This window comes from Siphateles boraxobius, unplaced genomic scaffold (assembly GCF_051911475.1).
Source record: "Siphateles boraxobius isolate OS27281-9 unplaced genomic scaffold, OSU_SipBor_1 130, whole genome shotgun sequence".
In the NCBI taxonomy this organism is placed as follows: Eukaryota; Metazoa; Chordata; class Actinopteri; order Cypriniformes; family Leuciscidae; genus Siphateles; species Siphateles boraxobius.
The window spans coordinates 13,855,435-13,881,955 of NW_027508734.1; the positions used below are offsets into that span (position 1 = coordinate 13,855,435).

Sequence of the window (26,521 nt, forward strand, 5' to 3'; positions counted from 1 at the left end):
AATTACATTTAAAACATATTTGTTCTGACACCATTTCAATATATTAAGGCTGTTCTTTTAAAGGGAAACAAAAAATACCTAACTAACAAGACCATACTAGAGGTGTTTCAGCACACTGGTTATTTCTTAACTGTCAAAGGTGGAATCTGTTAAAAGATAATAGATATTTTTTGAAAATATCAAATTATTGTATTATTTCTGCATTTGATGAAAAACGAGAGTGATGTACTGTTAGGGGCACCGTTTGACAAACAAACAAAAATATTATTATTGAAATTATACTTAATACTAGGTCCATTTGTTTTTCTCTTGAAACCATTGTGCCTCAATCGCTTCATGACACGTTCTTTACATTCGGCTTTGGTGACATGGTGTAGAAATATAATATGATATCTGAAAGTGTATATTTACAGGCTTGTGCAAATTATTGCATCAAAACAGGCAGACTTGACAAGAATCTTTTTTTTTTTTTATGAATCCCTGATCGTGACAGTAAAACAGTACAAATCCAGCACAGCGATGTGCTATAAGACTGCTCAGAAAAACAAACTTTCCTGATCATATATACCACATTATGCACTCAGTGATGCACATCATGCACGTCATACAAGATATGAAAGTCATACAACTGTCAAAATGCATAAATGGCTAACTTGTGCAATAAACGCAACTGAATGATCACAGCAAGTTTCCCACAGTCTTGAAAAGCCTGGAAATATAAGGGAATTTTAAAATTGTGAAACTCGTGAGAGTGGGGAGGGTAAGAAAAATCCTAAAAAGTAATTTGAATGTTTATAGTGAATATGCATGTTTCTTGCTCAAATCTAAAATACTTAATTGGTTATAAATTTGCTCTTTTGGATTGCAATCTCTGTTAAGAAAAATAGACTAAACTCATTTGTCGAAACGACTGGTAAACCTGCTTTTAAGAAATTTAAATTTTTTGTAATTGGAGGCATTTCCTCAAGGCTTGAAATAACGTTTTTGCATAATTTAAAGTTGATTCAAAATTGGTAGTCCAGTATGTGTTCTTTTTTTTCTTTTTTATAAGTGCTCTTGAATGGAATTTAGCTCTACTCGCATCTTTTTCTCTTAATGACGAGTGTAAACGGCCCGTCGTTCAGACCTTTGATGAATGTCCAGGCCTCAAAGCGTGTGAGACCCTGCAGAGACGAGTCCTGTATCTGCAATACCTCATCACCAGACTTCAGCCCCTTTTGCTCAGCGTCACTTCCTGCCAGAGAAAAGACAGTATGTACTGCATGACTTATGTTACTGATTTGCAGGCTCATATGGAATCAGAAAACCTAACAGAAAGCGCTAGAGATTTATGCAGAATAGAAACACTGTCATTCACATGCTGGTTTATTAAATATGTTGGTTATTTCGATTTTGCTTTTAGCTACCAGTAAGACTGCAGTATTCGTGAGGCCATTTAACACATTTTACCATGTTTACATCAATTTCATGGTTCAGCACATAAAATGTGAAAAGTCTCTGATTTGTAATGCATCATGAATATAAGATATTGGAGCAGGTTTTGCATAAAGGTTCAGTCATAATCTCACCTGTAAATATTCTGTTGACGGTTAGTGGTCTGTCTCCATTAATGGAGCCTTTTCCTCCTTCAAGACTGAATCCAACTCCACCCGCGTTCTTCTCCAGCTCGATAGTTACAGCTTCACCTCTATCGTCCTCTAAGAGACATTTTTAAATCATAGAATGAATGTACACATATTTTTGCATAGTCTTAACTATTTGGATACATTTTCTAAATGAGTAGCAAATAATAACATGTAACTTGTAGATACATTATGAAACCCACTGAAATGTGATGGGTTTATTATCATTTTAGTCCTTTTTTACACCAACTGTTACTGTACAAAAAAATGGTCAAACAAAGGTCTAAATCGAGAATGAAGGCCCACCAGGTGGCCCAAGATATTTAAAAGCATTTTGTAAAAATAATTTTCCATTCAAGTCTAATATTCAAACAACAACAAAAACCTCTTCTTTCTACCAAAGTTGTGCAAGAACATCTGTTGGTTGAATATGGACAGAATTAGTACATCTGTGAAACATGAATATATTGTCAAAGGGAAAACTACCAGTTCAAATAGGGCTTTTTATTTGACTTAAGTCTTTTTTTGTGTTTGTTTTATTACACCTCATGTACATATTTCTGTATCCCTTTTATGCCCTATTAAAGGGACAGTTCACCCAAAAAATGAAAATTCTGTCATTTTCTCACCCTCAAGTTGATCCAAACCTGTATGAATTTTTTTCTTCTGCTGAACACAAAAGTAGATATTTTAAAGAATGTTGGTAACCAAACACTTGATGTACCCCATTGACTTCCATAGTATTTTTTCCCCCTACTATGGAAGTCAATGGGGCCCATCAACTATTTGGATACTTATATTATTCAAAATATATTCTTTTGTGTTCAGCAGAAGAAAGAAGTTAATACAGGTTTGGAACAACCTGAGGGTGAGTAAATTCATTTTCATTTTTGGCCGAACTATCCCTTTAAGTGTTGACAGAAGTGTTACTGCCATCGCTGTGCTGACGTCAGTAATGTTGGCCCACCTGTGGCGCTGCTTTCTGCCCCGCTGCTGCTAGACTCATTAGCGTTAGCGCTTCCCTTTCCTTCTGCTTCTTTGTTCTTGGACACCACCACCACAGCTTGCTTCATGGTGCGGGCTTGCCTGAGTATCGCCGTGGCATCGCTGTGCGTGACATTTTTTAGCGTTTGACCATTAATGGACAACACCTCATCTCCTCTTTCAATGGTGCCCTCCTGAGCTGCCAAGCCACTGGGAAACACTCTGTGAACCTGAAGGTACATGATTTGATACATATACAGTGAATAAAAGTACTATTTAAAATACTGTATACTATATATATAATACTTTAACTGAATTAATTTTGCATTTACAGCTAACGTGGAACCACTGGAAGTTTGGAACTGTATCCTATGGAAGCTTGTTGCCACCGCAGAATAAAAATAATACATTTTTTAAATCTCACATTGCTGACTTTTTTCTCATAATTGTGAGATATAAACTAGCAATTGCGAATTATAAAGTCGCAATTCTGACTGAACTCGCAATTGCAAGTTTATATCTCAAAACTATGAGAATTTTCTCAGAATTGCAATTAAAAAGTCACAATTACCTTTTTTTTTTGTAGCAGAAACAAGCTTCAATAGTATCCTATAAGATACACCACCGTTCATAACTTTGGAAAATATTTTTTCATGTTATCATTAAATCAATAAATATATATCATGTTTTTTAAAGAAGTTTCATATGTTCGCTAAGGCTATATTTTTTTTGTATCAATAATTCAGTATTTGAATATTAGATGCAAAGCTGAATTTTTAGTGTCACATGATCCTTCAGAAATTATTTGAATATGCTGATTTACTGATTATTGATTATACTTATCAATGATTCAGGATTATTTGATAAATAAAAAGTAAAAAAACAGCATTTATTTGAAATAGAATTATTTTGTAACATTACTAATGTTTTTATTGTCACTTTTGATCAATTTATTGCATCATTGCAGAGTAAAAGTATAAATTTCTTTAAAAAAAACTTTTGAATGGTATGAAACTTTGTTCCTCTATTATTGTGTGTTGCTTTTGATTAAAGCGTCTTCTAAGTGTGTTATTGTAATGTACCAGTAGTGTATCTCTTAAAGAAATAGTTCAATTTTGTCATCATTTACTCATCCTCGTATCATTTTGACCTAGTATATTTTTCTTTTGTTTCTACATGTACAAGAATGTACAAGTTTTTGAAAAAAATTGAATGATTCACTGCCAAGATTAAAAAAGTATTTTGTGAGCTTCTAAAGACATATGATAGCTTTGTGTGAGGAACAGACCCAAATTTAAGTTGTTTCTGTTCTAAAAATCCTCCCTTCGGGCAAAGATAGCAAATTTTGTGTGCAAAAATATATGAATAACAAGCTAAGACAGAAGGGTCAATGGTTACACTTTATTTCGATAGTCACTTTAGACATTCTACTAACTATAAGTAACTTTTCAACTACATGTCAACTAACTGTCATTAGAGTATTAGTAGGCTGTAGTAGACTGTCAGTAGACTGTTAGGTTATGGTTAGGTGTTAGGGTTCGAGTTAGGAGAACAAGTTGACTTGTAGTTGCTAAGTTAGTTATAGTCAGTAGAATATCTTTTGGGGGACCAACAAAATAAAGTGTTAGCAGATATTAAGCAGACAGTCTACTAATACTCTAATGACAGTTAGTTGACATGTAGATGCAAAGTTACATATAGTTAGTAGAATGTCTAAAGTGGACTATCGAAATAAAGTGTTACCGGGACAACTATTGTCAATGATGTCAACCCCGCCACAAATGTGCCATTTTTAATTGAGCAGAAGCATGAATTAGATTTGAAGCTTGGACATTCTGCCCAAGGTCCTTTTTTGTGTTTCAGGGTCTGAACGACACGAGTGTGTGGAAATGATGACAACATTCAATAGGGTGTGTTTCTTGTTGAAAGGTGAAGATGAGCTGCGGTGTGTGGTTTATGGAGATTTGGAGCCGTCACTCACTGTAGTTGCTTTGTTCTCCAGATCAATACCACCAGCAATGCTGAAACCCAAGCCAGCTCCTTCTTCTTTATGTAGAATCACCACCTGGATTCCTTCCAGTTGCTAATGGACATAAAGAAATCCAAATCAGCCATTTTAATAGAGTATTTTGTGGTTTAAAAACCATTTGTACCTGTAGCTGTATAGCAAGTTGAATTTTAGTACTCAAATGCATTTAGCATAGCAGTTTTTCTAGAACATGCCGGAGAACAATCTGCATTTAAAAACACGGGTTTATCGCTTTGTAAAGAACAGCTGCCTCATTGATGATTTCCAGGTGGGCTGGATCATGTTCCCACTCTATTACATCATGCAGTTTTGAAAGAGAGAGATTGAGATATACTGTAGCCTTCCCTAGTATGTTCCTAATGTTGAATAGCACATAATAATCTGATGAATATGAATAGTTATTTTGTCAAAATCTACTTAAGCATCTGGCACTGTCTCAAAAGATGGCACTATTAGCAGCCATATGAATCATAAGTGTCCTCAAATACAAAGCCTAAGTTTAAGGCACACCTACTGAATTTGTCTTGGGATTTGATCCAAATATCCCAGAGCTGCATCCAAATTTGTGTACTGATGATGTCCGCCTCATTGCTGGTCTTCATCAATGACAAGATTATTTAGGCTTATTTACATAAGACAAATTACATCAAGGGACTAGAAGGTCATATTCTAACAGTTAGCTTTAAGCTATCCTGTTAAATGTCATCTTAAAACATGTTTTTTCTAATAAACTTTTTTCAAATTGTATTAAAACTATTGTGCATGGACATAATATCAGTTAAGAGACTGGAATACTTTACAAAATAATAATTTGTCACACCACAGGACCATTTAAAACAAGTGAAATCAAAAAGCTTTTTTGATTCAAGGCATTGGGTAAGTAATCCAGTCCTGCAAACGAATACAGCCAATCCGTCATTTTAAATAGCTTTTAGGATTGTTCCCTTATTTAAACAGTCGACAGAAAAACCTAGCATGCTTTCAAGAAATTTCTGCAAAATATCAACACTTCCTCTTCTTCTGCATTTCACTCCTACAGCACTAAAACACATTATGTCTAAGGACATGTGAAGGTTTTGAGTGCATATCACTTTATTATAATGAAGGAATATAAACATATTAGTTTGACTATTGATCAAGGAAACAGTCATAAATGCAAAAAAGTGGAGCAAAATGCACCCCAGAGGAACATTGCAACACTGCTATGGTCAGGAAGTCACACCCTTGACTAAGAGTTGCATTATTTCATATTTTTTTCAACCCTGTTAGCAAGTGAGCTTTAGAATATAGCAAAAACGAAGAAAGCTCACTGAACTTTAAGAGAACTTTCAATATGCCGTTTCTTTATAGAGAGCTGATTGTTAATCTGTCACACCTCTCATACATATTCAGGTTTGCATAGCAGGATCTGAAACTAATCTATGCCAGGCAATAGCCGACAGCATGTACTTTGTCGTATTGGTCCAATGATTATTAAACCAGAGCTAAACCCACCCTTAGCGTGTCTTCATCCAGATCCTTGACTTCCTGAATCATCCGCTGAATCTCCGGTTGAGGAAGGGCCGAGAGCATCGATTGGGCACAGAGGGCTGAGGCTGAAGTGAGCAGTCGTTCGGGTTTCCATTCCTCCTTCTCACACTCCTCCCCTCTCTCAATGGTACGCTCTCTCAGTTCAGCCAAGCTGTAGACCAGATATAAATGAGCTTATTTAAAAGTGATTTAGAACATGGATAGCCAACCCAGCTCCTGCTCCTGAAGGACTGCCATCCTACAGAGTTTAGCTCCAACCTTAATCAAACACACCTTAGCCAGCAAATAAAGGTGTTCAGGATTACTTGTGTGTTGAAACTGAAGTCTTTAGGAAGGTAGCCCTCATGAAGTAGGGTTGGCACAAACTCAATTTGGGACATGGCTGAGTTACAACCAGCGTCAGTTGCGCTTCACTGCCATTTACAAATCCTCTCCCGTGGCCTTGTGGTATAGTAAAGTGTCCATCATATGCACAATTCAAAATGTCAATGGAAGTAGTAGGTCACCCAGGGACTTTGGGCCTATGTTTTATGAATACTGAAAATTTGGACAACCGCTGCTGTAGATTAGCTCAGCTTGGTGTGTTTGATTATAGTTGAAGCTAGACTCTGCCAGACAGAGGCCCTCCAATAGCAGGACTGGACTCCCCTGTTCTACTGCCTTAGACTTCTTCAAACTACAGACTAATTTTAGGTTTCACTTGCAAATGATGCGGCCAATTAGCTATAATCTCACCACATTTATCTATAAACTACTTTAGATCAAACATGCATGACGGGAAAGTGTTTTTTCCTTTTTTCTTACAGTGATAAGGACTAGTGCGAGAGTTTACAAGACATTAGCATGAAAAGGGTGTGGTGGTGATGGCGCAGTGGATAAGACACATGCCTTTGGTGTGAGAGACCCGGGTTTGAATCCACTGTGAGAAACCAATGTGTCCCTGAGCAAGACACTTAACCCCTAGTTGCTCCAGAGGCTTGCGACCTCTGAAATATAGCAATTGTAAGTCGCTTTGGATAAAAGCGTCAGCTAAATGTAAAATGTAAAGGCTTTGTTGTTTGTTTCTAACTCAACTGAGCTGCATTTCCTCTTCTCGTTTTATTTAAAACAGACTCCCGAATCATTCAAAACCCAGCAATGCCTTTATCGTACAGCCAGTTCTCAACTTGAAAGAAGTTGACATTGTTGGCTTCAGTCCCAGCAAGTGATCTTATTCCTTACCATCAGCCAACAAAACACTGCATCAAGTATAATTGTACCCCGAACGCTTTCATCTTCTGAATGCATTTGTCCTACATTGTTTTCAGAGATACAGTAATATGTTTGGATAAGTAACATACCTTACAGAGAAACCCCTCTCACTGTTTTCAAGTGCTGGTGAAGGTGGGGGATCTTCGGCAGAAGAGTCTTCTTCTATTGGGTTATGAAGAGGGGATCCAGGTGGGGCGCTCCAAGGGTTCCCAATCCGAATGCAAGGGGACTGTGGCAGGGATTGCATGGATCGCATCAGAGCATTGGACACCTGGTTGCTGAAGGACAAGATGATTCCCAGGCTCTCCCCTTCCAAGCCACTTGAGGTGGGGGTCTCTGAAGACGGACTGAGGGGTAGACTTCGGGTCCTCAAGCTCACCGTATGAGTTCCAGAACCTTCTGGTTTTTCTCCAAGACCCTCTTTCGAGCTGCTAGATCTTCTTGGTACGTGGCTTGAAGTGGGCGAATCCTCTTGAGAAGTAAGGGGTTCTTGCTCATTCTCAGCAGCAGGTGGAAGCTCTTTTGAGTCTAGAGCAGGTTCCTCAACAGGTATTGGCTTACAGGGCTCTGAATCATGAAAAGTTGATTGTTTTTCTTCCTCTGCAGGATGGGGCACTGAAATGATATCTGAACTGAGGGAAGCTGTTTGCTCTTCTTCCTCTGGAGGCGGGGTGGTGGCTGAAATTGATGGTGTCGACTGGCAGATATCATTATTGTGCAAGTTGCTTGTGTTAACTTTGGTTCTCTCTGCATTGCTGTAGTCTGCAGATGAGTTTTTAGCTGTCTTCTCCACTGGAGGAAGAGATGCCGTTGGGGCCAGTCGCCTGTTCGGCCTTTCGGCTCCATCCACACTTGAGAAAGTCTCAAACGAGCTGATCTTCTGCCTGATTGACAAATTGCCTCCTGATGAAGCAGCCCTCCGACTAAGCCCAAAGGCCCTGCCAGTATCGTGGCTGCTGTTATCTGGGTGCTTCAAAGCCTCTGTTATCGGTTTCCCAGATTTAATGCTCTTCATGCTTTGACGTACTCTTGCAGACTTCGGAGCCACCGGGGGCCCTTTTTTAACATTTGGAAGTTGTTCATATTTAGAGTCTGAGGTGATGTTTGTGGTTTCAGAGGCAGTGCTGTTAACTTCAGCATCTCCATTATGGTCACCCATGTTTTTGGAGCAGAATGACTGGTTCTCCGGACTTTCGGTCAGCTTTACCCAGGGGTCAAGTGGTTGATCTGTACTGACCTCCAAATGAGCCTGACGTCTCAAACCGACCCGCTTACTCGGACTACGCACTTGAGATGGGGACTCTGGACCTGTAACATAATAGTTTTCACATGTATTTCCCTTTACTTAGCTGCAGAACAGAGAAGTTCAAAGTGAGAACTAACTCACGTGCTGCCACACATCCAATAATTGTCACAATAATTGAATATAATAGAATATAATTGAAAAACAGAACAGCTGTAATATACATGTAAAAAAAACATACTACTTTGTTTTATAAAAAATATTGTGATTAGGACACTGAAATGTACTATTACTATTACAGGTGAATTAGGAAATGAAAAGTCTCAGCATACATTTCTTGAATATCAGATATCAGAATAATACAAAGTAAATGTCTACATGAAAGCTTTGCAACCTACATGACATATTGCTATTTTTAACTGAATATTAACCAGTAGAAGGTGTATTTCTTATTAACATACCTTTGTGCTGTCTGTCCCCTCTGTATGTTGAGTCACTTTTAGGCTTGGAGAAAGAGGCAGATGCTTTAGTTCCGACTTCTGCGTGTTCAACCACTTCCTGTCACAAAAACAGGAAATGGCTGGCTGAGTTTAAGTTTTACAAAAAATGTGAAAAGCTGTAGAAATGTACAGTATCATTTCATCATGCATCACTGTTGCAAACAGAAACACAGGCATGTACACAGTACACACACAAGAGCCATGCCCCATGCAAAACGCTCAAGCATTACGATTCCTGTGACAAAAAGATGCACTATTTTGCAAATAAAATTTTAGTATGAAGTGCACACAAATTCATTTTCAAACTGTCATCAAACACTGACATGAACACGTCCAAAAAGAGGTAGCATGATTTTCTACGTACATTTTTAAACAGAAGCCTTGAGATCTTTCTCAAAGCCCTGTATAGACTGCAGAAAAACTAGATGCATGTGGAGAGATAATAAAAGACTGTGAGGCAAAAAAAGATTTTAAATAATGAGTCAATGTAAAATATATAAGTCTATTTTAGATAAAAATGTATTTATTTGTGAAGGAAATATTTATATAAATGACATATATTTATAAAATTGTTGTAAGTGTATGTATTAGATGCTACTATTGGTCCCCATTTGTCTCACTTTTAATTAACATTTGACTTTTTTATTTTAATGATCCTCTGGTGTGACACATAATGATGTGTAAATATTCATTGTAGTCTGACCAGCTGAATTCTGCTTTTTTATATGGCTAAAAATGTATTAGTCTTATTTACTTCCTGTTAGGTTCCTGATAAACATAGTCGGTTATGTCTTAAAGGTGCTCTTAGCGATGTCACACGTTTTTTAGGCCAAAATATTTTTTGTCACATGCAGCAAACATCTCCTCACTATCCGCTAGCTGTCTGTCCCCTGAACGCGGTTTCTGCAGACACCCCAGGCTCCACAAACGGCAACAAAAACAAACTGGGCTAACCCGCACCACAAAACATAACAAACTGTTCCAGCCAATAACCGACAAGAAGGATTTGGGGGGTTAGTGCGCGGATGAGGAGGAGGGAGGATCTAGCAAGCAGCCGTTTTGTTTGACAATACTTTAAACGTCAACAAGAAGTGACTTCACCCGACATTGCTTAGAGCACCTTTAAGTGAGCGTAAACAGTTGCGAAAGTAAACGCATGCGTGTCATTATCAGTATAGTAGATCTCTGCATTTGGTCTTAAAGTGACAGCACCCTAATATTCCTTCTGCTGTCTGTGTTTTTAATGTTAATCAAATAAAGGACAAATAAACAAATAACTTACTGCTCTTGACTGAATAACTTTTGTAACTTTATTAAGGATTAATTAATAAGGATGTTTAATTTATACAGTGGAAACTATGCAGTTATTTTACATTTGCTTACTTTATTAAATTTCTGTACCTGAAAACTTCTGTCAGACCTACCTAAACAACCTGAAAAGCACTGTTTATTTCATTTGTATCTTTGTAATCTTGTGTGATTAATCTTTGTAATCTTTGTAATGTTGTAGTATTTATGTGTGCATTTGCTTGTAATTTGATTATTTGTTCTTATTTTATTACTGACTGATTACTTGTCTTTAACAATGTTTTACATTTATTTTAGTTAGGTTATAGAACCTGTAGCTGTGGTATATATTGGAATAGAGAATTGTGTATTTTCACTGGTATCTAAAATTTTGGTGTCATTACTGCATGTTTTTGCAAAAAATAATTTCATGGCCGGTAAAAATTGTTTATGTACACTTTCTTAAATCACTGGCCATTGGCAGGTGTGGGGAAAAGAATATCCAATTAGATATTACCAATGTTTTTACTTTAATTTGTCTTGTTAATTTTGACACATTTCTGCTTTTCACAGATCATGATGAGACGAGGCACACTAGAAGAAAACAATTTAATGGTATTTTTCCCTTTAAGGGCCGTAACATTACAGCTATTCACATGCACAGTGATGGTGCAAGACTTTTATATGCAAGACTTGTGAAGAATTTGACAATAAGGTGTTGAAATCAAGCCAATCATGTCTTGACTACAATACTTAACTACCATTTATGGGCAATGCAACAATCTAACTGTGAAAAACGCCTACTTGTGAATATCTCTTTGACAGAGAGCAAAAAAACGGTACAATTACAACAATACAAATACAATCTAAAGCGTAGATTTAAATCCTGTATTTAATTCATTTATTGGACATAACATCACTGACATGATATTAAATGATGTGAAACCCTACACAAGGAAGAGAAAACAAAGAAATAAACATTTTAACTGACCAAAAAACGTTTTGCTCAATAGAATATAGTGCATTTCATAAACGTGTACAGTATATAGCCATACCTGGCAATTGCTTTGAGAAGGCAGCAGATCTTCCTCTTTTACTGGAGAACCTCGACTAGAGCCGCTCGAATCAGTCAGCGCTTCCTGACTGGTGACTTCCTGTCGTCTGCAGTACCTCCGTGTCTGGTTTGTTGGTCCTGGCGTAGAATTTCTCACCCCACCTGTATGCACATCTAATGTTTGTTGTCCGATGAAATTTACTGGACATTTATAGGGAATGTTATAGTCATCATCAGTGAACGAGGCTGGAGAAAGTGTGTTATTAAGTGAAGTTTCACTGTTGGTTGTTAAAGAGACGTCCATGCTCTGTACTCTGGTGACATGCTCCGGTTGTAGGAAGGATTGAGTGGTGACGCTGGCTGGTGTACAGCGCTGGCTGTAGGCGCCCTCACTGCATGATCGGATCATGGGTTTCTGTGCTCGTCTACAGGTCAGATGACTACCGCTCCTGTCCAGACAGCGGATACACTTCTGTCTGCTGTGCGAACAGGGTTCTGATCTCCTCAGACCTGAGATCAGATAAAGACATGTCTAAACCAACTGCCTATCTTTTTTGCAGAAGAGTCACCATGGACAGAAGACTCATCATTTTGTACAAAATGTAAACAAGCGACTAAGCAGACATGGGTGGACGTCTGAGACTTTGACAACCGGGGGACCAGAGAATCATCACTATACCTTTCGAAGGCCCAGTGTGTGTATGTATATATAGATTTTGCATTTATATTTTCTATTTAAAATTTATTGTAAAATATCCACTATAGAAATGTCCATGCCTTTTTAAGATTTGACTTATTTGTCATGATTCTTTTTTTTATTTTAAAAATGTCCTTAACATTTTCAAGTTTTCCATGACCGCTGGAATCCTGCAAGTCAAGTCAAGTCAAGTCACCTTTATTTATATAGCGCTTTTTACAATACAGATTGTATCAAAGCAGCTTCACTGTGATGTCATGTTGGAAACAATTTGAAGATTTTAAGTCCAAGTCCTGAGTCTCTGCTTCCCACTTCTAAGTAAAGCATAACTTTACAACTAAAATAGTTTCCAACTCACACATGTGAGTACACAAACAGCATTTCTTTTTTCCAAAAAAAGTGAATCCAGGCACAACCACCTCTTAAAGGACAATTCCGGCCAAAAATGAACCTAGGGGTAAATAACACATGGGTACCAAGTCGACTGTTCTCTGGGATGGGTTTTCATGATAATCGAATGTACCCAGTTTTATCTTTAGTTGTAGTTTTACCACAGATGAGCTTATAACGCTAGTATTGTCACGGTGTGGGTTTTGTGTCTTGTTCCTTGTTCTTGTCTGTCATGTGATTCCCTGTTTGCCATGTGTCTTGTTAATAGTCTGATCAATGTTCCCATGTGTTTCTGATTAGCCACGCCCCCTTGTTATCTTGTTTAGCTTGTTTGCCTGTCTATTTATACCTCTGTTTCAGTTGTTTGTCGGTCGTTGTTGTTGCTTCAGTGTTCCTGTCCTGAGTTCTGTATTCCTTTGCTTCACCTGTTATTTTATTACATTAGCTGCATTTGGATTCTCTCTCTGCTTCTTCCTTGCTGCATCATTACAGAACGACCGACCAAGATGAATTCAGCAGCACGGATCTCACCTGATCTTCCCAGCATGAGCCAGGAATTCGCGAGTCAGATCGCGGCCTTGGCTCTGGATAGCCCCGATCTGTTACAGTTCACGTGGGGGTTTATTCCTCTCGCTGCTTTCTGCTCCCTCGGAGACGAGGCAATTAAATTGTGTTACCTGCTGGGGGCTAAGGAGATCAACCCGAGGGAGCTTCCCAATATCTCCGGTCTGGACTGGAGAGAGGCATTCTCCCGATGTCTGGAGAGCTTCCTCCCACGGTACACCAGGTCATCATCTGATCTCCACGCCCAGCTGGATTTTCAGAAGCTTCAGAGCTTCACGTCAGCCACGTCCAGCCAGAGCTTCACGTCAACCATGTCAAGACAGAGTCGAGGCCCTCTTTGCCGCTGGTCCTGCCCAGCTCAAGGCCCTCTTTGCTGCTGGTCCTGCCCAGCTCAAGGCCCTCTTCGCCGCTGGTCCTGCCCAGCGCTCAGTCCTCTTCGCCGCTGGTCCCGCCCAGCTCAAGGCCCTCTTCGCCGCTGGTCCTGCCCAGCGCTCAGTCCTCTTCACCGCTGGTCCTGCCCAGCTCAAGGCCCTCTTCGCCGCTGTCCCTGCCCAGCGCTCAGTCCTCTTCGCCACTGGTCCTGCCCAGCGCTCAGTCCTCTTCACCGCTGGTCCTGCCCAGCTCAAGGCCCCCTTCGCCGCTGGTCCTGCCCCGCTCAAGAACCTCTTCGCCACTGGTCCTGCCCAGCGCTCAGTCTTCTTCGCCGCTGGTCCTGCCCAGCGCTCAGTCCTCTTCGCCGCTGGTCCTGCCCAGCCCAGAGCCCTCGCCGCGGGTCCCGTCCAGCCCAGAGCCTTCACCGCTGGTCCCGTCCAGCCCTGAGCCTTCTACCGACCCAGAGACTGTTCACGTCACTTCTGGTGACCCAGAGACTGTTCATGTCACTTCCGGCGACCCAGAGACTGTTCACGTCACTTCTGGCAACCCAGAGACTGTTCATGTCACTTCCGGCGACCCAGAGACTGTTCACGTCACTTCTGGCGACACAGAGACTGTTCAAGTCACGCCTGAACCTGAACGCTCAGCAGAACCAGTGTCTGTTCTTGAGCCAGCCTCTGTTCCTGAACCTATGTTTGTTTCTGTGTTTGCATCTGTCCTTGTGGGTGTTTCTGTTCTGGTGTCTGTTCCTGAGCCCGAGCCACAGTGTGTGTTGTCTGTTCCTGATTCAGTGAGTGTGTTGTCTGTTCCCGAGCCAGTGCGTGTGTTGTCTTTTTTCCGAGCCAGTGCGTGTGTTGTCTTTTTTCCGAGCCAGTGCGTGTGTTGTCTGTTCCGAGCCAGTGCGTGTGTTGCCTGTTCCCGAGTCAGTGAGTGTGTTGTCGGTTCCCGAGTCAGTGAGTGTGTTGTTGGTTCCCGAGCCAGTGAGTGTGTTGTCTGTTCCCGAGCCAGTGAGTGTGTTGTCTGTTCCCGAGCCAGTGAGTGTGTTGTCTGTTCCCGAGCCAGTGTGTGTGTGCTGTCTGTTCCCGAGCGAGTGTGTGTGTGCTGTCTGTTCCCGAGCCAGTGCTGTCTGTTCCCGAGCCAGTGTGTGTGTTGTCTGTTCCCGAGAGTGTGTGTGTGTTGTCTGTTCCCGAGAGTGTGTGTGTTGTCTGTTCCCGAGAGTGTGTGTGTGCTGTCTGTTCCCGAGCGAGTGTGTGTGTGCTGTCTGTTCCCGAGCCAGTGCTGTCTGTTCCCGAGCCAGTGTGTGTGTTGTCTGTTCCCGAGAGTGTGTGTGTGTTGTCTGTTCCCGAGAGTGTGTGTGTTGTCTGTTCCCGAGAGTGTGTGTGTGCTGTCTGTTCCCGAGCGAGTGTGTGTGTGCTGTCTGTTCCCGAGCCAGTGCTGTCTGTTCCCGAGCCAGTGCTGTCTGTTCCCGAGCCAGTGCTGTCTGTTCCCGAGCCAGTGTGTGTGTTGTCTGTTCCCGAGCCAGTGTGTGTGTTGTCTGTTCCCGAGCGAGTGTGTGCTGTCTGTTCCCGAGCCAGTGTGTGTGTGCTGTCTGTTCCCGAGCCAGTGCTGTCTGTTCCCGAGCCAGTGTGTGTGTTGTCTGTTCCCGAGCCAGTCTGTGTGTTGTCTGTTCCCGAGCCAGTGTGTGTGTTGTCTGTTCCCGAGAGTGTGTGTGTTGTCTGTTCCCGAGAGTGTGTGTGTGTTGTCTGTTCCCGAGAGTGTGTGTGTGTGTTGTCTGTTCCCGAGAGTGTGTGTGTGTGTTGTCTGTTCCCGAGAGTGTGTGTGTGTGTTGTCTGTTCCCGAGAGTGTGTGTGTTGTCTGTTCCCGAGCGAGTGTGTGTGTGCTGTCTGTTCCCGAGCCAGTGCTGTCTGTTCCCGAGCCAGTGTGTGTGTTGTCTGTTCCCGAGCCAGTGTGTGTGTTGTTCGTTCCCGAGCCAGTGTGTGTGTGCTGTCTGTTCCCGAGCCAGTGTGTGTGTGCTGTCTGTTCCCGAGCCAGTGTGTGTGTGCTGTCTGTTCCCGAGCCAGTGTGTGTGTTGTCTGTTCCCGAGCCAGTCTGTGTGTTGTCTGTTCCCGAGCCAGTCTGTGTGTTGTCTGTTCCCGAGCCAGTGAGTGTGTTGTCTATTCCTGAGCCGGTGTCTGCTGTTCCTGAGCCGGTGTCTGCTGTTCCTGAGCCGGTGTCTGCTGTTCCTGAGCCGGTGTCTGGTCGACTGGTCGAGACTGTTTTCCAAAGATGGCTCCTGCTTGTATACACGAAGTGTACTGTCCTTATAAAGTATCTTCTTATTAAACTGTCTGTACACTTACAATGCTCTCAATGCAGGTAGAGACCCTAATTATGCTTCCATGTTTGTGTGGGGCTATTTTGAGCCTTGTTAGTGGTATTAACTAGCGATTTTTACTTTCTATGCCCTATATACTAGCGTTATAAGCTCATCTGTGGTAAAACTAATGATAAAACTGGGTACATTCGATTATCATGAAAACGCATCCCAGAGAACGGTCGACTCGGTACCCATGTGTTATTTACCCCTAGGTTCATTTTTGGCCGGAATTGTCCTTTAAAGGTAAATGAAAGAGGTGGTCTTCTCCAAGCGATTTCTGAGAAACACTGTTGACATTTAAAATATCATTACTCCGCCCTCAAAATGGCCTAGAAATCTAGACGCACCCTAGCGGCAGCAAAAAATATTTTGCAGCAAAGTGTGGTCTAGCAACTCTCCGTTGGCATTCGAGCTGGAAAAACCAAACTCTGGTCAGGCCAATCACATATAGAGTTGGTGGGCGGGCTTAACATAATGACGGCAGAATTGTGACGGTTCAGCGTGATTTCCATAGGTGATTTCCCTGCTACTAGAAAACAAAGAAGATGCTGCTGGCGAACAGCGGTCTTTCGAATCGGCTTTGGCCGCGACTCTGGATGACTTGGAGTTAAGAGAACGTCACTTAAGTCATTCTTAAAAAAAGGAAGATGTGTTCGGAGTTTTGACGACCAGATACGGCAAAAGTTTAATATAGGCCTATCAACTAACAGCTCCACTGGTGGAAAAACGCATGGGACTCACTCAGCCACAGCCGTTCGTTGCTCTGGTTGGTTGTAGCGCTGTCCTATTGCGTGCAGAATTTGAAAGACAACTGTTTATCCCGCCCCTCGGATTGAGTTATGCCAATTGTGAGTTCCCAGACCTAACATCTTGATAGGTCTGGCTTGCCAGGCTACCCTCAAAATGCATAAGCACTCAATGTACGAGTGGATGTCTCAAGCCTTAAGCGAAGAAAAATAATGCATTGCAAAACATAGATGATGAATGAACGAACAAACAATTACCATAAAGTACACAAGAGTAAATACAAGCAATATTTGGTTGATAGTCGCCAGCAGCACACCAGCTCCAGACAAACAATGACACTCAAAACTGTCCTGTTACTATAGCTAGCATTACAACAACAGCATATCGTGGTTCTGTAGAACAGCAAAAACCAATGTTACTCACGTATGGAGAAGAAACAATGCAACCTTGGCCTCCATTTTCAGACCTTCCTGAATATTGTTTTCAGAACAATATTTTATAATATTAAAAGCTCTTGTCGGATAATTACCCTTCTTTTCCAGTGATATTCCTCTAAACCTTTCTCTTTTGTTATGTCTCTCAGCAGTCTCTTTTTCTACAGAAATTCATCAAATCTCCCTCTCGCTTACTCTCTCTCCTCCCCCATCATGAGTGGTCACGCCCCCTAATGCTGATTGGCTACAAGTGTTCAACAGTGTTTCTCAGAAATGGCTTACTGCATCATTTGGATGTGATTGTGATCCTCCTAGTATTAATTAGATTTCATGATCATCCATTTGAATGATACCCACTCACAATAACACTTTCAATGCCATTAATAAAGGAAGTTGTTGGTAACCCCGGAATAAGTTTACGTTCTGTACAGAGCCACAGTTACAGTTGCAATTATGCTGTAAAATCACTGTGTGAAATAGGCCTTCGGAGCAAACAAAAGATCAATAACTTACTGCTGTTACATCCATCCATACTCCACTGACTCCTGTCTCTCCTCAGTCTGCTGTGCTCCACCGCCTGAGCGATTGCATCATTGAGCTGGTGCTCAGAAACCTTCATGCACACAGAGAAACATACAATTTATTGTCTTTAGATTTCAGAATACTCTCTGACAACTTCTAACCATGAACAATAATGTGAAGGTTTGACTGCTCACAGCCATAATGAAGTGTAAATTGTCTTGACACATGTGAATAAATCGGGCACATGATGCTCTCTTATGTTATACTCATGAAGGGAAAGTAAACTTACTTTTGGGTCAGGGTGTCGACTGATGATGATCTGAACCGGGCCCGGGCTGCACTGACTCAGAACCGTGTACACATCGTTCAGTGTCATGTTGCAAACCACTGTGTCATTGATCTCCATGATCTCATCGCCACATCTGACAAACATTCACATACTACTTAGTAACAACCCAGCAACCACACACATTATTACAACAATTCACAGCGCTGCAGTTTGGTTAGTTTTAAAAACGTTCTAGAAACCACACTTATGAAAATAAAATAATTGGCATTTATAACATGCAGATGTGGAGTGTATCATTTGGTTTACCAAAAATGATCAGTACCCAACCACAACTTTGAGTAAAGTTACTTTTTTAGTATACATCTTAATCTTAAAGTAATACATTGTGGAAACATGCTTACCTTTACGTAGCCTCAAATTAACATATTTTTACTATATAAAAAAAGACCACACAAAATGTATTAAGATTTTTGCTGCTTGTTCAAATTACTTTGCTAAAATGCACTAATGCGACAGAGTTCTTGAACATTTTGTCACAACTTAATTTCATTATCCAATCTTTAAAAAAAAATTTGAATTCAAAATTAGTATTCAAAATGTAAATACTAATTAAGACTAAATGTACTGTTTTTGGTGACATAACCAACTGGGCAATGGATTTATATTTCCCAGCAAGCTTTATGGGATTACATTCTCGTCCAACTGATTCAAGATAATATTTTTTGTTTAAACTTGTTTTAGTCCTGTTGTACATATCTAAACTAATTGCACAGAGCTTTTCTTTAATTAAGTGGTAATTAAGTTCATTGAATAAACTATTTTTGAGTGCAAACTGCAACACATGTGGAATATTTTGTTTTAAAACGCAACTATAATTTCTGTACATTTACACTTATTGGAGGGACTTTGGGATTTGTAATTTGCTATACATCTGCCCAGCATTTAACTGAAGTGAACTGAGATTATTCAAATGATTAAAATTTTGTGAATGGAGAAGATTATATGAAAGGGTGCATAAAAAATATGAGTCTTATAATAATATTAGAAGATTCTAAGTATATTGCCTACAGATGAGGTGTAATTTTAGATAGGCTGAACATTTACAGTATATTCAGATTTTCTAATTAACTATGAAGAAATATACAACAGAAAACATTGGAGTCTCATATCTCATATTAATGTATTTTATGTTATTGGCAAAATTTTGCTTTTTAAAGATGTGACAGGTTCAAACCTTAATCGGCCATCCATGTGTGCCACTGATCCGGGTGACAGCGTGTGAATGAAGATTCCCGGGCAGCCGCCAGCTGAAGGTACACAGCACAAGCCAATGCCTAGACCTACGCCAATCTCTAGACATAATCAGAAAAAATACATTAAGAAATACTCACACGTTCATTTTCTTCTCAGATTTTTGTAGTCATCGTAGTCAGTTACAATAAAATGGTGGCAAATGTATATAGTAGGTTTAATTTTTAGTTACCATGAAATCACTGGACAATTCCTGATTTTTATGGAATATTGCAGTATAAATGATTTATTCATACACATCTGCATTTCTTTTTTAATTCATGTATCCTCATAATCTTTAATAAGAATAATGTCCCCTTCCTCTTGCAGCAACATCTCTTCTCTGATGCGTTTAATTACCAGCGCAAGGGTGGGACAACCTGTCACTCACATGAGATTGACCAATAGCAAACCACAACCCTTCAATCAAATCCTGGTGGACAAAATCAAGTACCGCCCATTTTGCTTGTTCAAGAATCCTTTTCACTTAAATAAATATCACAATAAGGAAGAAAAGACTATTACAACTTCAATTTAATGCCGACTTTAAGCAATTGCACAGCTTCATAAGACTAATACTTCTTTTTTTTTTGACAGAGTAATTTAAGGAGTATGTGAGATATTTTAAAAAACATCTCACCTTTTTACTATTATAGCAGAGAAAATCAAATAGTTTGGAACAACATGATGGTAAAACTTTCATTACTGCCTGAACTATCCCTTTAAGACAACATTTAAGTAAAGTGACTGAGGGTCTGTGGCCCCTGCCAGGAATGCAGTAACAGTGCTTGCTCATTTAGTGCTTGCTCATGGACTCGTTGATATCACTTTACAATAAAGTTCATTAGTTAACATTAGTTAATGTATTAACTAACATGAACTAACAATGAGCAATATATTTGTTACAGTATTTAACAATCTTTGTTAATGTTAGTTAATAAAAATACAGCTGTTCATTGTTTGTTCATGTTTGTCCACAGACCATTAACTAATGTCAACAATACAACCTTTGATTTTAATGACGTATTAGTAAATGTTGAAATTAATAAGAACCAATATTAATAAATGCTGAAGAAGTATTGTTCAGTCTTTGTTCATGTTAACTAAGGTAGTTAACTAATCACCTTATTGCAAAGTGTTACCGACTCGTTTTGATTGAGAAAGGTCTTCAACATGTTAAAAATATATCTGTTCTTCTAGCTCATCATGACCACTACAGGTCACAAGGGTCATTGGAACCAATAGTTTAAGTGACCATTTCATTTACTTTAGTGTTCTATATTAAAGTCGAGAACGAACATGTAAACTGGATGTTTTGGGAAGAGTCTCCTGTTTATAGTTAGAGCTCGACCAAATCCAACCTTGAAGAAGCTGTGTGTCTGTGTGTGTGTGTTAGTATTTATGGTTACAGGTTAAGGAACAAGTGGCATTATTGGAGATAGACTGACTTGTTTTCTTCGACATGTTGGCGCCTAGGCACACAGTCTCGTGACCTCGGAGGCACACAGGGTCCTAACTCAGGGTCCTGGTGGTAGCCGTACAGACTATGGAGATGTGCTACTGCCTATCAGTCCATGTGTGGAAATGTTTATCTATTTCTTAACCAATCACAATCATTCAACCTGAAGTAATGATGTAGCTTAGACCTTGGTGAAGGGTATAACCGCTGTGATCTTTGTAAATGTAGAGGGGCGGCCTACAAACTCCATGTGAGTCTTGAAGCTGACTTCTGCCTGATGAAACTGTAAACTATCTTCAGTCAAAATTAAATTCTTTAATTTATTATAATTCTGAACTCTTGTCTTAAATTGACAGCACAACTCCTGGTCTTAATTAATCATATCTGGTCCTTGGGTTTTTAACTGTAAATTCCCTAACATTAGTAACTCAAGGATTTTAATTTATGGTGTTATGCAGCTACACAAATGAGGCACACTTTAGCTCTGGAGACGTTTATGTACAGGGCTCAGAATGAAAGCGTTTGATTGATGTGTGACATGAAACTTCTGCAACAGCTGGCCGAAGCTCAGAATAGTGCATTAACTCAGTCTAAGCAACGATTGCAATGCAGTTTGTAACCCAGTCACGTATGTGTAAAGTAGAAATGCAGTCCACTAGCTCAAAAACGACATTTCTGTCAACATTCACTCACTTTGAAAGACTCAAGTCTTTTGAATCTGTTTTTCTTTCTTCTGTGAAATGCAAGACAAGCAATGCTGAATTCACTAGCATTGTTATGCAACAACAAATAGGGACTGAACCAAAAAGATATCAGAAAAATGTAACTAGTGCATTATGTACAACTCTCCTGAAGTCATTCAGTAGTTTCGAATGAGAAACTAATAACAGCTAATTTTATATTTCATAGCTTGTGCTGATAGAAAAAACAATTCACTGCAATTGTACCAGTGTGTAGCCTATGTGACGAATAAAACTTTGAACAATGAGATTTGGATACTAACCCTTCTGCAACGTGATCCCCATCATGACTCTGTCCTGGGGTTTTGCAGAGTTATTAAGGCAGTTATAGTCTCCCAAATCAGCACTGACTCGACTTATACCGGTGCTGGAGCTCAGCGATCTGGATCTGCATAACTGAGACACCTGTCCGCTGCTGCCCAGCATGGCGCCCACCCGCAGACTGGTCCTCACCACCAGCGTTAACAAACCCTTCTTCACTTGCTTCAGAAAGAGAAAAGAAGTTTATTGCTGGTGAAACATGATGGATTATTGATAGATTGACATTAAATTAAATTGGAATTAAAATAGCCCCACATCATCACATACCCTTCACCATATAGAGATTGGCATGTGGTACTTTCCATAAGATCATCTCTCAATGCAAATCAAACCAGCTATTAGGCTAACTGAAATAAAACCATGCCAATCTCTAGGTATGGTGAAGGGTGTGTGAAGATGTGGGGATATTTTAATTCCAAAGGCCAAGGGAACTTTATCAGGATGCATAGTATCCTGGATCTATGAAATAACTGGCCTTTAACCCTCTGGGGTCCAATGTGTTTTTGGGGTCCTGGAGGTGTTCTGACATGCTCTAACATTTGTGCTTTTTTCAGTTATTTATAAACATGTTAATGGCAAAGGTGTAAATTCACTCTATATAGCACAAACAGGGCTACCATAATATGTTAGCAAGATGTATGTACATGTTTGTATTTTTGAGAGAATATTGTTTATGCATGGTTATTGAAAAAACTAAAACTTAAAGTCTCTGAAATAAGGCCACAAAACACATACTAAATATGTGTCCACAAGACTTTTGACTAATGGATGTTCTCGCCTAGGATTTTTGCTTCAAAATGATCTGAAAATCATCCTGCATAATCATTCACATAAAACAATACATTGATTTAAATTTAGTAAAACACTTTTTGTTTGGAAAGGCAATATGCGAAATGGGCGTGACTCATGTATAATGCTCTGATTCACACCTGTGAAGACAAAAGACCTGTTTAATGAGCCTGCATAATGAGCTTTTCACAGGTGGGTCACTGAGCCACAAGAAAGAATACAAGGACACAAGAAAAGAAATGTGTATATATACTACAAAATTGGTTCACAGTTGGAAACATCTATAAAAAAATAGTATTTTTCCACTAATATTTTTGCTTGCAAATTGTATAATATCCAAGGTGAACATTTCTAGTAATTGTGTAGTTAATTCTCATACTGTATTTTCAGAAAGTTTTGGATATGTATCCTCTCCCCAAATTTGTCACTAATAAAACACAATACAAATAATTTGAAGAGAAGGCTTATATTGACCTTTTAAGATTTTGTTTACATCTACCTTGTAAATATATTATTTGCTATTTTATTAAAAAGGTTACAATTACAGCAACAATTAAAATAACAATATTTCAAGTGTAATATTTCTTTGTAAAAACTAAAGTATACATTTTATCATACATATTTCAAATTTAAGGATTCATTAGTTTGAATAAAGCCTACATTGGAACAAACACTATAATAGCATCCTAGTTGATGACTTTATTTTTGACAAAACAAACATAGCCTAATATATTTAACATTTGAGCAGAAATTGGTGAACAAAAGCTTATTCAATGTGGCAGTAGTCTATAGTTTAGGCTACAGTAAACAGTTAAAACTATATCCAAAAACTAGTCAACGAAATGTTATCTTTCATATTTCGTCTGTAACATAGGCATATCGTTTGTTGTTTTTATGATAGCCTATATTAGAGCATATAAATATTAATTTGCAGTTTAATACGTTGCTAATACAAAGATATTTTAACGTTATTTCAACATATTTCAGTCGATTTTCACTCATCTCAGTATAGCAATAGGGTTTGGTAAAAACGGTTCAGTTCATTCATTCACACTCGCGATTCATATTTAAACTGTCTTTTTGCGGTTTACATACACTATGATATCGCTATTAGAACACTAATACTATTAAACCAGCATTCAGTTATCAACCACATCAGTCATATGACAAATGGTTCAGTATAAAATGGTTCAGTTCAGTTCAGTTAAAAACGGTTCAGTTCATTCATTCACACTCGCGATTCATATTTAAACCGTCTTTTTGCGGTTTACATACACTATGATATCGCTATTAGAACACTAATACTATTAAACCAGCCATCAGTTATCAACCACATCAGTCATATGACAAATGAAGGCATCCAGGGAAGGCTACTCACTTTAAACTTGTGTAATGCATCTTCATGTGTCAAGCCGTGCAGAGATTCACCATTCAATTCCAGTATCTCGTCTCCTGTAATCCAGAAACACTAATATAGTTTTCTATCCACTTCTGGGTAATGCAGCTGTGAGTGTTGATGGGAAAGCTACATTTTGAGGTAAGTGTCTGGATAGATTACCAATTACAGTATGATATTTTACTAATGATCCACCTTCCTGTAGTCTTCCATCAGCGGCCGCTGCACCTCCAGGGAAGATGGTCTTCACGTAAATCCCCATTGGGCCGTACATGCTGTCTCTGCCTCCTACTATACTGAATCCCAGGCCCTGGAATACCACGAGAGCGGTTTATATGGTGAGAACTCAATGCATTATACTATTTGTTGCATATCTGACTTGTATTTGGTTACCTTGCCATGGCCCTTCATGAGCACGATGTTGGAGATGATGAACGCCTGTACGCTACTGCAGGAGGGGACCAAGTGTGCTGAACTTAGAGAGCGAGATGGTCTAACTACAGCCTGCAGAGAACGAGGAGATCACTAATAATGTGGTAAGCATGTCAAAGGTTTACTTTCAGGGCAAAAAAGGACAATATGAGATGTTTTCATTTCATGAAATTCTGCTTCACAGAGCAGATGTGTTCATACTGTATTTGTTTTACATGTGGCATTCCCATGACATTCATTAAAAATAGCCACTTTGCTTATGCGGAGAGGGAAAGCACTTTGTAGAGATGCTTTGAGCACTTACTGCAACAGCCATTTATTTGATTACCAGTATAATGGTGGCCTTATCAAATAAAGTGCAACCGCTGAAAGGAAATTGACCATTCACTGCTGTAGTTTCATTCAGAACTGTTCAGGCAAAACAATTCCTAAACTTAAAACTCAACAGCTGCACTACTTTTGTAAGTGTTTTTTTTTTCAGTGTAAACACGTTATTCACTAACCATCCGCAATCCAATATAACCAGGCACTTTGCCGTATTTAAATTCATTGTAATTTTTTCTTTTTTCTTTTATTCTTTTTTTTTTGCCTTTAAGTCACCAGGTTGCAAATGTCTGCTGCATTCTCCACAAGTTTACACTGAGAATCAGCCAGCAAGAAGAGGACTTATGCTGGGCAAATTTGGAACTGCACAATTTTTTTGAGCTTCTTAATTTAACAAAAACATTAAATGATTAGCATTATTCAAATGTATTCGGTGCAATTGTAAAAATGTCAAGATTTTGCTATATCTGTTATATCAGTTACACAGATTAAAACAATTTTTACATTTTAATTTACATTTTATATATAAACGTTTAATTTTATAATAAAAATGTATTATAATAAAAAAATTATAATTTATTTATAAAAAATATATATATATTTGTAAATTTTATATTTATTTTATTACTAAATTTATTTTATTATATTTACAACAAAAATAAGTATATTGTGTAGTGTATACTGTTACCATGATATAAAATTACTTATGTCATGATATAATATTTTGACCATAGCCATGTTGTTATTGTTAACTAATATATATATTATTATATATACAGTATATTGGTTTACAACACGGTTAAAAAGTATATATATATATATATATATATATATATATATATATATATATATATATATATATATATATATATATATATATATATATATGTGTGTGTGTTATTATTATTATCAATTGATATAAAGATGAGGTAAGATAAAATATAAATATTACATATTAGATAGTATTGAACCTAAAAAACTTAAATGAAAATTATAAATGTTGAAGTTTTAAAATTATTCAAACAAAACCTAATATATATATATATATATATATATATATATATATATATACACATATATATATAACAAAAGCAGATAACAAAATGTCTAAAACCTAAATTTAAATTAAAATCACAGTTATTACAGGCTAAGTCATTATCAGATGAAAAGTCAAAATTATTACATACTAAGTAATTTATGGCATACTGTCATAATGAGATTTAAAAATAAAAATGATGGCTTTTAGGCCTAGTTTCACAGACAGGGTTTAGATTAATCCAGGATTATGCCTTAGTTAAATTAGGACATTTAAGTATCTTTTATTAACATGCCTGAGAAAAAAAACATTACTGGTGTGCATCTTGAAACAAAACAATGGCACTGACATATTTTAAGGTATATAAGTGCAAGTTGCTTTCAGTTAAAACAGCTCAAACATGCATTTCAGTCTGGGACTAGACTTAAGCCTTGTCTGTGAAACAGGGCATGAATGCTACAATTATGACTTTTTATGTCATAACTCATAACATTATGACTTTGTATGTTATCTTCCTTGGTGTAAAAATTAATCAGATTGCATGATCCAGTCAACCTTCCTCACCTGTGGAATGCTATGAGGAAATTCCAGCTGTTGAGAGAGAGACTTCCTGTTGCCGTAAAATCCTGTGGTGGCGTGGGCGTGACACGGGAACAGCTCTGGCGTCTTCATAATGATGGTATCCAAGTCTCCGATCCAGTACGGGTGAACGCCTAAAAGCATGTGGACAAGTGAAGTTACATAAGACATCCTCTCGGTGTTGGATAATGGACACAGTTAGACAACGTAAAAAGTATGTGCATGGATCAGTGGACTGTTTGGAAGATCGTATGTTTACATTCAGGAGCTCAAAACATCTT

General features: G+C 38.8%; 1 protein-coding gene across 2 annotated transcripts in view; it reads right to left on the reverse strand.

Annotated features, from left to right (window-relative positions):
• Positions 1–1,028: 1,028 nt before the first annotated feature.
• Positions 1,029–26,521, reverse strand: part of il16 (interleukin 16) — a 39,688-nt gene continuing 14,195 nt past the window's right edge. The window contains exons 7-23 of one of the 2 annotated variants that reach the window (XM_077227981.1): positions 26,226–26,374; positions 24,263–24,373; positions 24,065–24,179; positions 23,852–23,925; positions 21,627–21,846; positions 19,109–19,226; positions 17,875–18,007; positions 17,577–17,676; positions 11,502–12,010; positions 9,524–9,580; positions 9,121–9,217; positions 7,506–8,724; positions 6,130–6,316; positions 4,588–4,689; positions 2,590–2,836; positions 1,569–1,697; positions 1,029–1,234 (exon numbers count right to left, since the gene is read on the reverse strand). In XM_077227981.1, coding sequence (XP_077084096.1) covers positions 1,074–1,234; positions 1,569–1,697; positions 2,590–2,836; positions 4,588–4,689; positions 6,130–6,316; positions 7,506–8,724; positions 9,121–9,217; positions 9,524–9,580; positions 11,502–12,010; positions 17,577–17,676; positions 17,875–18,007; positions 19,109–19,226; positions 21,627–21,846; positions 23,852–23,925; positions 24,065–24,179; positions 24,263–24,373; positions 26,226–26,374 — 3,728 coding nt within the window. In that variant the 3' untranslated portion in view covers positions 1,029–1,073. The remainder of the gene's footprint in view (positions 1,235–1,568; positions 1,698–2,589; positions 2,837–4,587; positions 4,690–6,129; positions 6,317–7,505; positions 8,725–9,120; positions 9,218–9,523; positions 9,581–11,501; positions 12,011–17,576; positions 17,677–17,874; positions 18,008–19,108; positions 19,227–21,626; positions 21,847–23,851; positions 23,926–24,064; positions 24,180–24,262; positions 24,374–26,225; positions 26,375–26,521) is intronic. The other variant, XM_077227982.1, reaches the window with a different exon arrangement.